We start from the raw sequence: 14,449 nt of genomic DNA on the forward strand, positions 1-14,449 counted from the left end.
TTAGTCGTGCGTGAAGGCGTTGCTGGACCATTCTGAGTGACTAATCACTCCTACTTCACAAACGGGGGTGCCAGCACGGACAACCGACATCTCCTAAAATCTTCTAAGAGTAGCGCAGCATTGGAATCGAACCCGGGGTTTCGGTGAATCCTAATCTTTGGAGTCAGGTGTCTTTACCATTAGACCACAGTGTCCCTCGCAATGAGGGACGTTGGTGAGAGAACATTTATTTACCCTTATATGTCTAGTCCCTAAGGTGTCGTACCTCAGTAAATGCATAACCAGGCAGCGACCACTATGTTGGAGATACCCCGAGTAATTCTTAACGTATTTATTTTTCTTGTTCCTTTTTTGTGCTAAACGCCTTTTAATCCACTTTGACCTACGACTCGGGATCTTAAAAAACTCATCCACTGATTACATTCGCCATTAACCTGGAATATTTTTCCCTCCCTGAAAATCTTGTCAGTACACGATTTTCTTCACAACCACCTTAATCAGTACTATGACCTTAGTGTCATCTACCTTCATCTCTTCTCCTGTTAATAATGGATCCATCTATGAATTGTCTCATGGGCTTTTTGCCCCGCGCAGGAATGCGATACCCCGAAGGAAACCTCCTTGTCCGATTGCAAAGAGATCGTCAGATTTTGTCTGCACTGAAACGTCATGAAATCATCAAGACAATCCACAGTGTGTCAAAAAAGCAGAACCGAGATGCCGTCGACCAAGCTCTAGCCGACATGTTCACTACCGCTCTTCAGACGCATATTATTCAGTGTCAAGAGGGATGGGGTGGTGCGATTGCTGTAATCATGACCCTTAAGCGACATACCCCCTGGGCAGCGCCGATCCATACCATGCCCTTTATTCACCTCTGTTGCGCTCTCGCCAAGTCCCGCCACGAGTGGCACAAGAACCCTCGCCCCCCTTTCGATATCAGCGAGCACCGCGCTACGGCAAAGAGCATCGACACGTTCCTGGAGGTTGTGGGAGATGATTGGTGGGACGTCGACCATCTGTTCTTTGCATTGCCTGAGGGCGCTAAGGACGACTCGGATGATGAAGATTACGAGAAGGGAAAAGAGGGCAAGGAGGATGAGAACGAAGAGGCCATTGCAAGCCCTATCGCGACCTCCTCTTCCAATATCGACCCGTCAGATAATACCTACATGGACATGTCCGATCATTCTGATATGGACATGTCCGACGACTCTGATATGAACATGTCCGATGTTGGAGAGGCGCTTGAGGAGGACTTGGCTAAGGAAGATCTGATGAAAGGAGGCCAGGCGATGGACTTAGACTGATAGGGAATTTTCCTTGAAAAAAAGGAAATTGGGAAGTGAAGACTTTGAGGAGAACCGAATGAACTGAGGTTCGATCGCAAGTAGGGTGACCTTGCTTTTCTATTATGATCTCTCAGGAAACACCTGCACCCCGTCAAACCTCAATCGTGGTGAGAATCCTAAAGATTCGTCAAATAGGTGCCATAATGATTGAAATAACAACAAATCCCATACATTTCATGAGTTTTTCCTCTATTAGTTCTGGAGGAGTACGTTCTTAGGCGCTGACAGGTATTTACATGGGTGCTTTTAGAAGCTAAAGTGGACCTTTGTCGTTAATTTAGGCTTCCTTAGGTTACATTTGCGGCTGAATAGGGCTGATGATCCCCACTAGCTACCCAGGATCTCCCCTCCCCCTTCCTGTTCCGGAATTCAGCTCGATTAGCTCGACTAAGATCGATCTTGATGGCAAAGTGACGCAAGACATATCGAGCTTGTTAGATTAGGTAATTAGCTAGGTGTGATGTAGAAAAAGAAATTATCCAAAACCAAGACTTCCGCGTAAGTTCTTTATTTTATTATTTTTTGTCTTGATCCTAATTCTAACGCAATTCATGTCTTATCCCGTCTTTGGTCGTATTCCTTGCCAATCGCTCCGCCCTATCTTCCATACTAGTTTTACAATCCCGAATCGAGCGAGTTTCTCATTGTTTCTACCACAAACCTCTGGAAAACATCCCGTCGTAATGCCGCAGAAAAGAACTACGAAACAGAAAGTTATGAGCGATGACGACATTGACGGAACATCTACCAAAAGAGCTAAACTAGGGAAAGGTTCTCCAGACCTTTTACGCAACCCCCATCGGTTTGCAGCTGAGGCTGAGGAACACGGTATTGTCCTGCGCAAGTATTACCCTCCGGAAATGAGCAACGCCCGTGCTCAGGCCTACAATGACAATGGAATTTCTCGTCCCATCGAGCAACTCGAAGCCGCTTTGGAGAGAACCGCATCTGCACGCCGTAATGTAAAGGTGAAAGAGGCCGTGATACATTGGTTTAAAACAGACTTGCGGACGACAGATAACCGAGCATTATGGGAAGCGAGCCAGAAGGCGACGGAAGCTGGCGTTCCCTTAATAAGCATTTACATAGTAAGCCCGGAAGATTTCGAGGCGCATTTGACGGCTCCAATACGTGTTGATTACGTGATACGCACACTGCGAGTTTTGAAAGAGGATCTCGAAGCCTTGGATATCCCTCTTTATGTGGAAACGATTGGAAAGAGGAGAGATATACCTGAGCGCATCCTGGAGTTTATGGAAGAATGGGGAGCAAGTCATTTATATACTAGTATTGAGTATGAGGTTGATGAACTAAGGAGGGAGGCGAAAATGGTGAGAATGTGTGCAGAAAAGGGTTTGGTCATGATTCCCTTACACGATTCATGCATAGTTCCGCCAGGCGCCTTACATACTGGTGCTGGGAAGCAGTACTCTGTATATTCGCCGTGGTTCAGGGCCTGGGTAGCGCATGTGCACTCAAATCAAGAGCTCCTTAGCCCATTCGATTCCCCGTCAAAGAACACGCCCGCCGCTAGAGAGAAAGTGGCTGCCCTATTCGACAGTGAGATACCCGACAGCCCGGAAAATAAGAGGCTCTCTGAAGAAGATGAGAAAAGATGCCATGCCACTTGGCCTGCCGGGGAACGCGAAGCTATGGATCGACTTGATAGATTCTGCGAAGAGAAAATTGCTCAGTATAGTAAGAAACGTAACTTCCCGTCCGAAGCAGCAACATCGTCGATATCGGTCCACCTAGCAGCTGGCACTCTGAGTGCTCGGACAGCAGTGCGGACCGCAAGAGATAGAAACAAGACGAAGAAGCTCGACGCCGGCGTCGAAGGAATTCAAGGTTGGATAAGCGAAGTCGCCTGGCGTGATTTCTATAAACACGTTTTGGTTCATTGGCCTTACATCTGGTAAGCCTTAGATCCATTACAAACACCTCCCATGCTAACGAATCATAGTATGAATAAACCGTTCAAGCCCGAGTATTCAAACATTGAATGGTCGTACAACTCAGCGCACTTCGATGCGTGGTGCAATGGGAAAACAGGCTTCCCAATCGTTGACGCTGCGATGAGACAGCTTCGAAGTATGGGGTGGATGCACAACCGGTGTCGCATGATCGTTGCATCGTTTCTTTGCAAGGACCTCCTACTCGACTGGCGCATGGGAGAGAGATTCTTTATGGAGCATCTGATCGACGGCGACTTCGCGTCCAACAACGGCGGCTGGGGCTTCAGCGCATCTGTCGGCGTAGACCCTCAACCGTACTTTCGGATCTTCAACCCGCTGCTCCAGAGCGAGAAGTTCGACCCGGACGGGGTTTACATCAGGAAGTGGATACCCGAGCTCGCCGATGTCAAGGGCAAAGCTATCCACGACCCGTATAATAGAGGCGCTGCGGCACAGGCAAAGAAAGTTGGCTATCCGGAGCCGATCGTAGATCATAAGGAGAGTAGGGAGCGTGCTCTGAAGATGTACAAGGCCGGTCTCGAACGGGATAAGCCCTAAATTTTGGGATTGTTCAGAGATATACACGAGGGCGCCAAGGTGGGATTTGGTGACTATTTTAGACTTTGGATGCACTTGATGATCTCGAGGTCTTTTTTCGCTTGGAAATCTTCAAGTGACTATTCCCTGGGGACTGCCTGGGGCATTAGTGTATAGTATATCAGCCCTTTATGTAGATGGGCCAGGAGGGGATGAGCTCTTGGTTCATACTTGTGTCATAGAGTAAATGACAGTAGTGAGACGCTTCCTAGCTAGTAGGTAGATAATGGTGATTATATTCACTTTCGAACCTTTCTGAACCCCGTGACCGAAAAGAGCTGTCAGAGATCTGGTCTGTTAGAGAACAGTTAGGATCGAGTTTGGCTCGTAGGAGATGCCCTATTGGTGGCTGACCTTGGAGTAGAGGATAAGATAGACAGAGCGCGCATCCGGTATGTGTACCGTATCCACAACCGAAAGCGTTTAGAAGTCCCTCGCGAAACACCATCAGGGCTTCCTCGTGAAATAGGTCTGCGTCGTTAATAGGCCTTCTTATATAGGTACTCATCTATCGATGCTGTGGTGGGGGGCCAATGGGTTGGTTATGTCGTTAGTAAGAAATTTAATAACAATGAGGAGTTCGATATAGGCTCTGCTGTTCGAGGTAGGAATGCGTGATTATCAATGCCTGGTTCTTTATGAAGAGCTTTTTCGAAACCGCTTCAAGGTTAGCCACCAATAGGTCTCCTTAGATCTCCTAGATATAACCTCCAACTATTATCATGAAGCACACTATGTAGAAAGCAGTTGAATGCTTCAGTTCGCTTGGTATGTCTGACAGTCCAAGCAAATGCAACATACACACATATCCTCCTCCTCCTCAAAAAAAAAGACATTGTCGATGATCAGGTTAACAAGATGATCGGACTCAGATATATATATATATATATATATATATATAACAACCTATTGATACCCATATAATAGGAGTACCACCGTCAGGATGCTTTGCTTATTAGGGCACTAAATCCAAGCACCTCGACGAAGCTATAGTGATATTCGAGACGTGCATGAAATTCCCTACATAGTGGATGGTATGCTCTAGTAATGTAAGTCAGCGATTCGTAGCGCCTATTTCAATTATATATGATAGCTATAAGTTATGTTTCCTTCTTATTCTCCATCACGCTCTTTGGACGGGTGTCCGGCATGGCCCGATCACGGACCTAAGAGCATCGGTGATGCTTTGCGTAACGTAGTTCATCATTTTTGGGTGTTAGGTCGTGCAGGATTCCTAATAGTTCATATTAAACTGTTCAGATATTAAATTATCTAGAACTTTCTTCATAAGTAAAGTGCTGTGATTGTAATTGTTGCTCAAGCTTGGATGATGGTAAAGGTGCATAAATACATACCGGGGTACTTCGTAGGTTAATTAGGTGGAATATGATGACTAATATAGAACTAGACAACGAATAAAAATGGGTCCTTTGAATTTTGCCCCACATCCCCTTCTCTAGTTTTGGTCATCTCGAAATCTTTCGCGATTTGTGATTTACCTTCACTCACATAAATCACCCCAGACTTACCATCATCCTACCTAGCGCAACCTATCTGATAGGTTGGATCTGAAAGATGGATCCCGGGCGACGTGCTATGATATATGGCCGTAAGTCACCCCCTCGCCGCGATATCACATCTCCTAGACGAGATCCCAGCTCCAGGATCACGAAGCCCTCGCGACCGACGCAACCTAAACCATCGAATTCTACTACACAAAATTGGCTGAGCCAGGATGAGCAATCCAGACAGTTTGTCGCAGATGAGGACAAGTTCGTTTTGAAGCAAGCCAAGAAGAAGGCCGATATCCGAGTTCGTGAAGGGCGAGCCAAACCTATCGATCTCTTAGCATTCAACCTGCGATACGTTGACACTGACCGAGATGTCTTCGACGATGACGACGCCGACGTCGACATTGACGTACCCCAACCCGACACCGTTATTAATGGGCTAAAAGAATCAGAGCTTGTCGAGCTCGAGGCAGATATCACACCATACCACACGCTAGAGACAAATGCGATGAATAGGGACTATTGGAAGGCACTGCGGACAATCTGCGCAGATAGAAGACAACGACTTAAGCCTATGGGTCCCGAGCAACGCGCAGTTAGCTCAGTCATTGCGGATGTGGACAAGATACTGGGCCCAAAGAATCTACAGCAGTTGGAGAAATTGGAGGGCCAGATACAGGCCAAACTGCGTTCCGACGAGGTCATGGATACTGATTACTGGGAACAGCTACTCAAGAGCTTGCAGATCTTCAAAGCAAAAGCTAAACTTAAGATCATATATGAGGCGATCAGAGAGAGAAGAGTCCAGCTTCTGAAAGAGCGCGATCCGGAAAAGGCAAAGGCGCTTGCCGAGTCTGAATCGCTTGGAAGTGTTGCGCGCTCCGATCCTAAGGACACCTCGGCGAATTCAAATTCCAAATTGAAGCACAGTGCAACAGCTATTTCTCTAGCCAGCAGCTCGACCAGCGCACCACCTCCTGGTACTGCTCGGTTCGCTACCGGCGGAAATGAAGACTTCTCGCAAGCTACGAAAGCTTTATACGAACGAGAGGTTGCTCGCGGAGTCAGTGAGAACGAGGAGATATTCACTGCTGAAGAGTCTGTTTCGAGCACTACAAAACCACAGTGGGCAGACAAGTACCGGCCTCGTAAGCCGCGGTATTTCAACCGTGTGCAAATGGGCTACGAATGGAACAAGTACAATCAAACACATTACGATCATGATAACCCTCCGCCAAAGGTGGTTCAGGGATATAAATTCAACATCTTCTATCCTGACCTGATTGACAAGACGAAGGCGCCCACCTTTAAGATCATTCGCGAGCACGGAAGGAGACGAGGCGAATCCTTTGCGCCCGCTGGAGAAGAGGATACTTGCTTGATTCGATTCATTGCCGGGCCACCATACGAGGATATTGCTTTCCGGATTGTCGATCGGGAATGGGATTACAGCGCCAAAAAGGACCGTGGCTTTAAAAGCAGCTTTGACAAGGCATGTACCTCTTCCTTTTTCCCTTTCTTTTCTTTTCTTTCTTTTTTCCCCCATTTTCTTTGGTATATTAGGTTCAAACGTGTAGTCTATTCCACGTGGCCAAGGAATTACCCGATCGTGGGAAAAGACGCGACCTAGGAATGGCAAACCGTAGCGTTTACCGTTGAATCTTATTTTGACAACCACAAAAAAACAATGACTGGCCTACGCGAATATTTGGACTTCCTTTTCCGGACTCGCGTCCAATGCTAACCCCTCCTGTTCTTGAAATACCCCCAAGGATGTCTCAGCTAATCTCTATATCTACAGGGAATCCTTCAACTCCATTTCCAATTCAAAAAGGTGAGCATAATTCCCATTCCAACAATATGATAATTACTAACACGCCACGAATAGATTTATTACCGGAAGTAGACGGCTACTTATTATCCGTGGGATACCACATTTTCCACGACAAACACGAAGACGACTACCCTTGGGCTTCGTACAAGAGATCTTCTCTGTCTTGATTTCGAGCTGTTGGAAATGCTGGCTAGGCATAAGACTAGTAATGACATCAACAGACGGCTTACAGGGCGCTATTATCTAGCGAAACGTGGCGGCGAATCAAGGACTTGTCCTGATCTGAGTGACACAACACTCGGAGAGCTGCCTTACCTCCCTGATCTAGCTGGTTTCTGGAAGACTGGGATCAGTAGAAAGTATGCAGATGATGGAATTAAAGGCACGTTCATAATAGTGACAATCCGTTTTAATCTTGTTCTGCAAAATTGGTCTACTTCTCAGGGTACGCCCTATTCTAGTCCGTTGAGCAGAAAGCCCCTGCACTGAAATCCCTCTACCTTTAGGCCCTATATTTGAACCTCGTGGTGGCTATTTCTATGTATAAGTTTCCGTTATGTCTTCAGCGCGAAAACTTCAGGAACTTACAGGGACCCATGCAGATCTAAGGCTTCGATCGAGATTCTAGAAGACACGTCGATGATATGCATGCGATGGAAATGCTCAGGGGCGCTTCATCGGGACAGTTTCATGTCCTATCTAGTAAGGCTACGATAGGTGATCCCGTAACAGAATACTGTACTGAGGCAATGATTGGTCACATTTTGGCGAATCTGCCAAAATCCCACTCACGATGCAAGTAACCGTAGGCGGGAAGAGTGCCCTAATCCCGCCCCTATGCCGCACACCGTAGCTTCATGGTGACTTGCATCGCTAAATAATAGGCTTGTTCAGCTCTCAATCAAATTACGCAAATTTATTCGTAGGTCAAAGGGCAGTTGAGTCCTCCATTGTACTTCACCTTCCTAATGCTTCGTTAGAGGGTTGGGGAAGTCGCCAATGAGTAACATCATATTTATTATATCCAAGAACATTACGTAGATTTGTGGTCAATGCCTGTTACAAGCAACAATTGCCCGATAGCCCTGCGCTGCTGTGAAGAGCACCTACCATAGGCACACGAAACGCGACCTCGTTTGCACAAGGAGAAACATGCGGCATGCAGTTGGCGTGCATGAAGCTACATATACAAGGAGCACGCACACATACAGAGTACGCACACACACATATTACATGTGCTGACGCATACACACATATAAATAATATACACATGTACATACAATTGTATAATACTACTAATAGGGGGGATGTTTGGAATACGTGCAGACAGACTTTTGAAGTCATGTATCCAGTTTAGAATTATCAATTAAAAACTTAGAGCGAAAACTCTGAAGAGAAAGAATAAGAAAAGGAAGGAAAAGGATAGTCAAGGATAGTAAGGATAGAACTCTCAGTGCTAGAAACCTAATAGAGAAGAGAAATTGTAAAGAGGCACTGGGTAGTAGCTGAGGGGATAAGAGAGGAAAGAGGCAACTAATGCGTTGGCAGTTGAGGTAACTAACTCAAAGTGCCGTCAAGAAATGCTAGAGTTTTAGTCTCGTCATCTGCTTACATACTATACATCGATAGGGTCATCGTGTGCTGTGCGAGTAAGGTTGCTTCAGGTCTGTTACTTCCTCATCCCAACCAGACTAATTACATGGCAGTAGCAAGAGGTATTTTTATTATTAACACCCGCACACGAGACGACAATTTTTTTACTTGCACAGTTCTGGCCCCACTAGCGATCAGTGCTTTTTGCACATGGTATACCGTGCAATACCTACCGGCTAACTTAACTGGGACTTCTCAAGCTCTAAACTTCCCTGTCAACATGCTCATCGGTACGTACACTCTTTCCCATTTCGACGAGGCGTCTCACGTCCAGGGCTATTTTTCCTCTTCAACTCCTCCCTCTGCCCTTTTCTATTTAACATTGGGTTCCAGGTTCCATATGACCAACCTTGGGACTATACATCATAGATCCATGTCCTTGCCTGCATACAACTCTGGTACTTCGATACTTACTTATTTACCTATACGTACCTAGCTACTTGAGTACCGCACCTCCCATCCTAACGTCCAAGCTCGACATCGAAGCAGGCAGGTGCCACTACCTAGAATCGACTAAATTATTCTGTAGCTCTCAAGGTAAGTGCTAGGGTCCAGATCTTTCCCCATTATTCTTAATCTCAAGTTGATGAGAGCACAAGCCCCAGATCACCTCACAGTACATACCCTGTCTCTCTGACTTCTAAATCCTGAGCTTGTAAGAGCCCAAGCCTCTTAACAAGATCCTTACCAAGCTTCCTAAATACTTCTTTACTTTCCCTCACCTTCCTTACAATCCTCAAAACTACATATTCAACATCTCCTTCACCTTCATCTTTACCTTTTACCTTTACCTTACCTACTTCATATGTACATACATCCTGCTACATCCTCAATATCTTACCATCACAAATCCTCTCTTCTTCCTACAAATCTGCTAAGGCTGTTGATAACAAGCTAACATATACCAGCAACTGGCCTTAACAGACCTAGACCTGAGCTTTCTCCCTCATCCTCTTCTTTCTTCTCTGCTTACAATATTTTCTCTACTCGCATTCTATACTCTTCCCTGGAGTTTGAGTCATTCTATGACAACCTTCAAGCTTTACTCATAACGCGCTATTACCTCTCGCTCTAGTTTCGATTCACATCTTGACTCATTGCGATCATTGCGACAACATAGCCCCAGGTTTGACTCTACCTGTTAACGGACTTTAACCCTCCCGGAATGCAGCAAAGCTTCACTGACGGCTTGCCCGTCATTTGCTCGCCTTCTTGCGACGCGGTTGCAATCCCAATTCGAAACCGCGCGACGCAATCAACGGGCGGGTCACCAGACCTTCCTAAGACTGGTGAATCTTTCTATATTCCCTCACCAACATCTCAACTCGCCGAGCTAGGCCAGCAGGCCCAGTCGCAACAACCGTCATCAACTTTATTTCCCAGCACGGTAAACACATCTATCCCAGCGTATCAGTACCCTCAAGTGAATTCGGCCAGCTCTTCGTCACAGGGTGTATGGCCTACACCACCTTCTACGACCTGTGAAGAAGACGTGGACAATTATTCATTCCACGGTTCACCTGCAAGTGTTTCTTGTAGGACCCAGCCTTACTCAACACATTCGTCAGCAGCCAGCCCGGGTACTTGGCCCGCTCAGGAAGAACATCATTTCCAAATGCCCACCTACAATTACCCTTCTTACACTCAACCACAGTACGGCCAGCAATACTTCACGCAGGCCGGTTATGAGAGTCAGAGCTATCCGCGCACCGACATGAACGTGGATGTCATGGCTCAGCAAGAATTGCCGTCCACTGCATCTGAGCTAGCTGAGTCAGAGAGTCAAGCTGCGGTCGCTGAGGGCGAGGCAGAGAAACCGAAACAGGGATGCACGAGTACAGCAGGGAAGAAGGTAGAGGAACCATACGCACAATTGATATGGAGAGCCTTCTTGAGTACCCCGACACACTCGATGTCACTGCAACAGTTATACCAATGGTTCCGTGACAATACGGAAAAGGCTAGAAATGACAATCCTGAAAAAGGCGAGAAGGGGGATACTCGTGGCTGGATGAATAGCATCCGTCACAATTTGTCCATGAACCAGGTGAGTTTAAACTGATACGTCTAATTGCTCTTTAGGAGACTTTTAAAGTCTGGGAATTTCTAGTTAGCTAAGAGACTAACTGATTATTTCTAAAAAAAGGCATTTGTCAAACGCGAACGCAAGCCGGGCCAAGGTGACTCTGTGAACGATTCGGGAGATTCGAAAAAGCAGCTACCAGAATGGTTCTTGGAAGATTGGGCTATCAACGGCGTACAAAGCACAACAAGGTATCGTAGCAAAACGGCGTCTAGTCGCCAAACTGGCGCAGGTACTCGTACCAGAACGCGCCAAAGCGCATCAGGACGAGTAAACTCCGGCCGCAGGGGTGGCGTAGCTGCTAGCAATTCTAAAAGGAACGCGGCAACGAAGAGGGCAATGATGACCCGAAACAGCCATGGCCCGGCATTTCCCGACGCCAGCAGTAGTGGTAACAACTTGCACGACCCCATGCAGGCAATTGGTTACGATCATCGTCTCCTCCATTACCCGCTTCCTGGCGCCCCAAGAAGCGAACATTTCGCAACACCTAACCCTGGTCACGAAGGTATGATGTTGGCGACCAACCCAATGCAGTCTACAACGTTGCCGACCCCCGACGCAAGCCACGGGTATGCCTTCGGGTCAGCAATACCTCATTATACCCAAAGCACACAACATCACATGTACTCCTTAGAAGATGTATCGGGCATCTATCAAGGACACCATGGCGCAATACCAATACACGGTAGCCAAGGTATGGCAACGGCGATTCCACAAGACTTAAATGGACTCTTCGAAGATCACGAAGAAAATCGCAGTAGGCTCGCCTTTTCCTACTGGAATGATCCAACGGCTGGTAGTCAATACCAGCCCTAGCGACGCCACGTAAGGATAGTTCAAGTTACCTTTTTGGATCTATTCTATAATTTCGGCATGAGACTTCGACAGCGATTCCAGAAAAAAAAAATGGGAATGAAAAGCAGAACAAGTGATATTAGCGACAACGTTGAACCTTTATCTTGGACAAGAAAAAAAAGAAAAAGCAATTTTCACTGAATATCATCAAGGGTCGTTTCCCATACAACAGAAGAAAATGGAGAGGGAAAAGAGCATGAACTTAGCAATGGCTAAGAAGCGATGGATATTACTGATAATACATAAATCATTGCCGACATGATTAGAATCGGCGACACGAGTACCCGGCGAGAGCAATCTCTATATCTACGAATCGAGACGATAGAACAATTCGACCTATTCTATCGATGGCCTATAGCTCGGCAGTCCTTGCCTCGCATAGACCTAGATATATGGTCAATGAATTGGAGGACCTGAACGAACGAATCATACCACGAATTCTTTATCAAGGAGTAAAAGGGCCTGACTCGACACACTTATAAGATGGTGGACATAATCGGTACTACGGCGGAATTTATTATTATACTCGGCGTCTAGCATGAAGATTCTCCATTTCATGATGGAGATAGTATTATTCCCCGCGAATTAGGGTTTTCGGCAAAAGAATTACACTTAGCGATGATTTTCAAGCGTCAATATTCATATCTTGATTTTTATTCCTCTAGACTTTTTTTCACCAACTATGGGCTTCATGGCTACATGTTCCTATACTTCTTCCGCGTCTATTTACCGTCGCCTATTTCCGAAAATACCTCTTCTCGCACTATTTCCCGCTTTCCAGTACTGCGTTGCTTTTTACCTTTGATGATTTATCGATTTGCATGAGGGCATGAGATACCGGGTCGGAGGAAGCGATTCAATTCGAGAAAAAAAAGAAGTGTAACGGGATAGAAGAGCGTTGCGGTGTTGGGGGCAGGAAATCTGGGACGCGAAAACTACATGCTAGATTCGTCCTTTATGCGCGTTGCTTTTTTCTTTCTACAGGAAGTCATGGTTGGGGGTGATCATCGTGCCAGGGACAAGGGGGGCCCATGGCCCACGATCGGTTCACGAGAAGACAGGCGGGATGGGTGATACCTGAATGTACCTGAAAATAGTGCGTATTCGGATTTGCAGGGCAGACAGAGCAGGGCGGCTCACCGACCTTGGGTACGGAAGGAGGAATTTCGTGGAAGACAGCACGAGGTGGTGCGCTCGTTCGTTCTGTATCGCTGTATTACTCTACCCTACCCTACCTACAACTTACCTCCTATACTTAGATACCTAGTTAGCTACCTACCTCCTATACCCTACAATACCCAGGTGGGCAGGCTACACTAGTTTAGTCTAGTTAGATAGGTACTCCAACAAGTAAAATTTCAAACTACCTCCACGAGTATTTTTTTTTCCTTTCTAAATTTGACGAGGTCGCTCTTTTTCCTTGTGCGCCTACATACCCTCCTGGACTAGCTCGTTCTTGGAGTGCCGTAGCGCCGCTAGATGCAAAGGTCGATTCGTGATTGGTCAGATGGCTAGCTTGTCGCCCTGATTAGGCTAAGGGGCTCCGCCCGCGAACCGGAGTGTCGGGTCGGGTCGCTCTGGCTGATCGGCGGCGTTGCGTTGGTTTTATCTTTTTTGGCAGTGGCAGTGGCATTGGCAGAGTGGCAGGGGCGGGTCCCGCTAAGGTTTACGGTTTACATGTGTACATACAGAGTTTTACGGTACGTATCTTTACATATCTATTGATGTCCTATTTATGTAAATTTATTAGGTTAGGGGATTGAGCGTGATGTGATTTGGTAAATGGGTGAACCGAATGGACTAAACTGAATGAACTACCTAGATGGGGATTCAAGGTCGATGGCCGGGGATTATTAGAATTAACTACGGGGATCAATGTACGTACAGTGGCATGACCGGGTTACAGGGGCGGCAAAGCTGGAGGGAGCAGGGTAGGTGAGTGGCTGGCAGGGGAGGGGGAGATCTTGTTGAGCCGGTGTTCTGTTAATCTTGGATTTGAGAGGAGCAAGAGTGGAAATCTGGATGGGGCTAACTAGAACGGTCGAGTTACATGAGCTGCTTGGGGTAGTCTGCGCTAACTGCGAGCATTCGGCTCCGGAGGGAGTGGGTATTGGAGGATGGGATAGGATGGAGGGTGATGGCTTACAGGTCTAATGCTACTTAACTTGGCTGTTTACCTGCAGGTATGTATGCAGTATGCATGGGAAGGATTTGTGGGGTACTTAGCTAGAGGGTAGAGAGTAGAAGCTCGAGTTATCTTTGTTTCTCCATTGGAGATAGGATGTGAAGCATGTATGCAGTTCTAGACCAAATATAAGTTGTGCTGGTTTAGGAATCATTAGTGATTACTTCATTTCAATGTAAAATGGGAATATTTCACGATACTTGCCGATACATAGACATTTACAAAAGTTTATTATTAACTACTACTTCAGATAGATAGACAGACACATTCATACTCATGCTACGAGCAACATGAACAAGAAGAAAAAAACGCATGATTAGAAGTCATTCAAAGCTTGTTACACTCTTGGCATACCTGGGAGCCCAGAGGGACAAGACAATTCGGCAAATGAAAACACTTGAGAATCAAACTTCCTATTTGG

The 14,449-nt window shown here is 46.4% G+C and overlaps 4 protein-coding genes across 4 annotated transcripts; all 4 read left to right on the forward strand.

Moving 5' to 3' along the window:
• Positions 1-162: 162 nt before the first annotated feature.
• Positions 163-1,591, forward strand: F4807DRAFT_425697 (uncharacterized protein). The gene has a single exon (XM_047997990.1). It carries the CDS (start codon positions 549-551, stop codon positions 1,308-1,310), a length of 762 nt encoding a protein of 253 aa, XP_047854153.1. The 5' UTR covers positions 163-548; the 3' UTR covers positions 1,311-1,591.
• Positions 1,592-1,778: 187 nt separating this feature from the next.
• On the forward strand, positions 1,779-3,924 carry F4807DRAFT_425699 (deoxyribodipyrimidine photo-lyase). The gene is made up of 2 exons (XM_047997991.1): positions 1,779-3,267; positions 3,316-3,924. Exons 1-2 carry the CDS (start codon positions 1,904-1,906, stop codon positions 3,863-3,865), a joined length of 1,914 nt encoding a protein of 637 aa, XP_047854154.1. The 5' UTR covers positions 1,779-1,903; the 3' UTR covers positions 3,866-3,924.
• A 1,459-nt stretch (positions 3,925-5,383) lies between these two features.
• On the forward strand, positions 5,384-7,607 carry F4807DRAFT_84751 (mid region of cactin-domain-containing protein). The gene is made up of 3 exons (XM_048003556.1): positions 5,384-6,907; positions 7,217-7,249; positions 7,304-7,607. Exons 1-3 carry the CDS (start codon positions 5,480-5,482, stop codon positions 7,319-7,321), a joined length of 1,479 nt encoding a protein of 492 aa, XP_047854155.1. The 5' UTR covers positions 5,384-5,479; the 3' UTR covers positions 7,322-7,607.
• Positions 7,608-10,067: 2,460 nt separating this feature from the next.
• Positions 10,068-11,875, forward strand: F4807DRAFT_467537 (uncharacterized protein; the record flags this gene model as incomplete). The annotated part of the gene is made up of 2 exons (XM_048002496.1): positions 10,068-10,949; positions 11,049-11,875. The coding sequence occupies 2 exons, from the start codon at positions 10,068-10,070 to the stop codon at positions 11,802-11,804; spliced, it is 1,638 nt and encodes a 545-aa protein (XP_047854156.1). The 3' UTR covers positions 11,805-11,875.
• Between the last annotated feature and the right edge of the window lie 2,574 nt (positions 11,876-14,449).

Source organism: Annulohypoxylon truncatum, assembly GCF_022578515.1.
Source record: "Annulohypoxylon truncatum strain CBS 140777 unplaced genomic scaffold F4807scaffold_16, whole genome shotgun sequence".
NCBI lineage: Eukaryota > Fungi > Ascomycota > Sordariomycetes > Xylariales > Hypoxylaceae > Annulohypoxylon > Annulohypoxylon truncatum.

Excerpts from the sequence above, each read along its gene's own strand:
- F4807DRAFT_84751 (XM_048003556.1), top strand. The coding sequence starts at position 5,480 with ATGGATCCCGGGCGACGTGCTATGATATATGGCCGTAAGTCACCCCCT. Across the intron at positions 6,908-7,216 it reads TTAAAAGCAGCTTTGACAAG|GGAATCCTTCAACTCCATTT; the intron begins GCATGTACCTCT and ends CTATATCTACAG.
- F4807DRAFT_425697 (XM_047997990.1), top strand. The coding sequence starts at position 549 with ATGGATCCATCTATGAATTGTCTCATGGGCTTTTTGCCCCGCGCAGGA.
- F4807DRAFT_425699 (XM_047997991.1), top strand. The coding sequence starts at position 1,904 with ATGTCTTATCCCGTCTTTGGTCGTATTCCTTGCCAATCGCTCCGCCCT. Across the intron at positions 3,268-3,315 it reads GTTCATTGGCCTTACATCTG|TATGAATAAACCGTTCAAGC; the intron begins GTAAGCCTTAGA and ends AACGAATCATAG.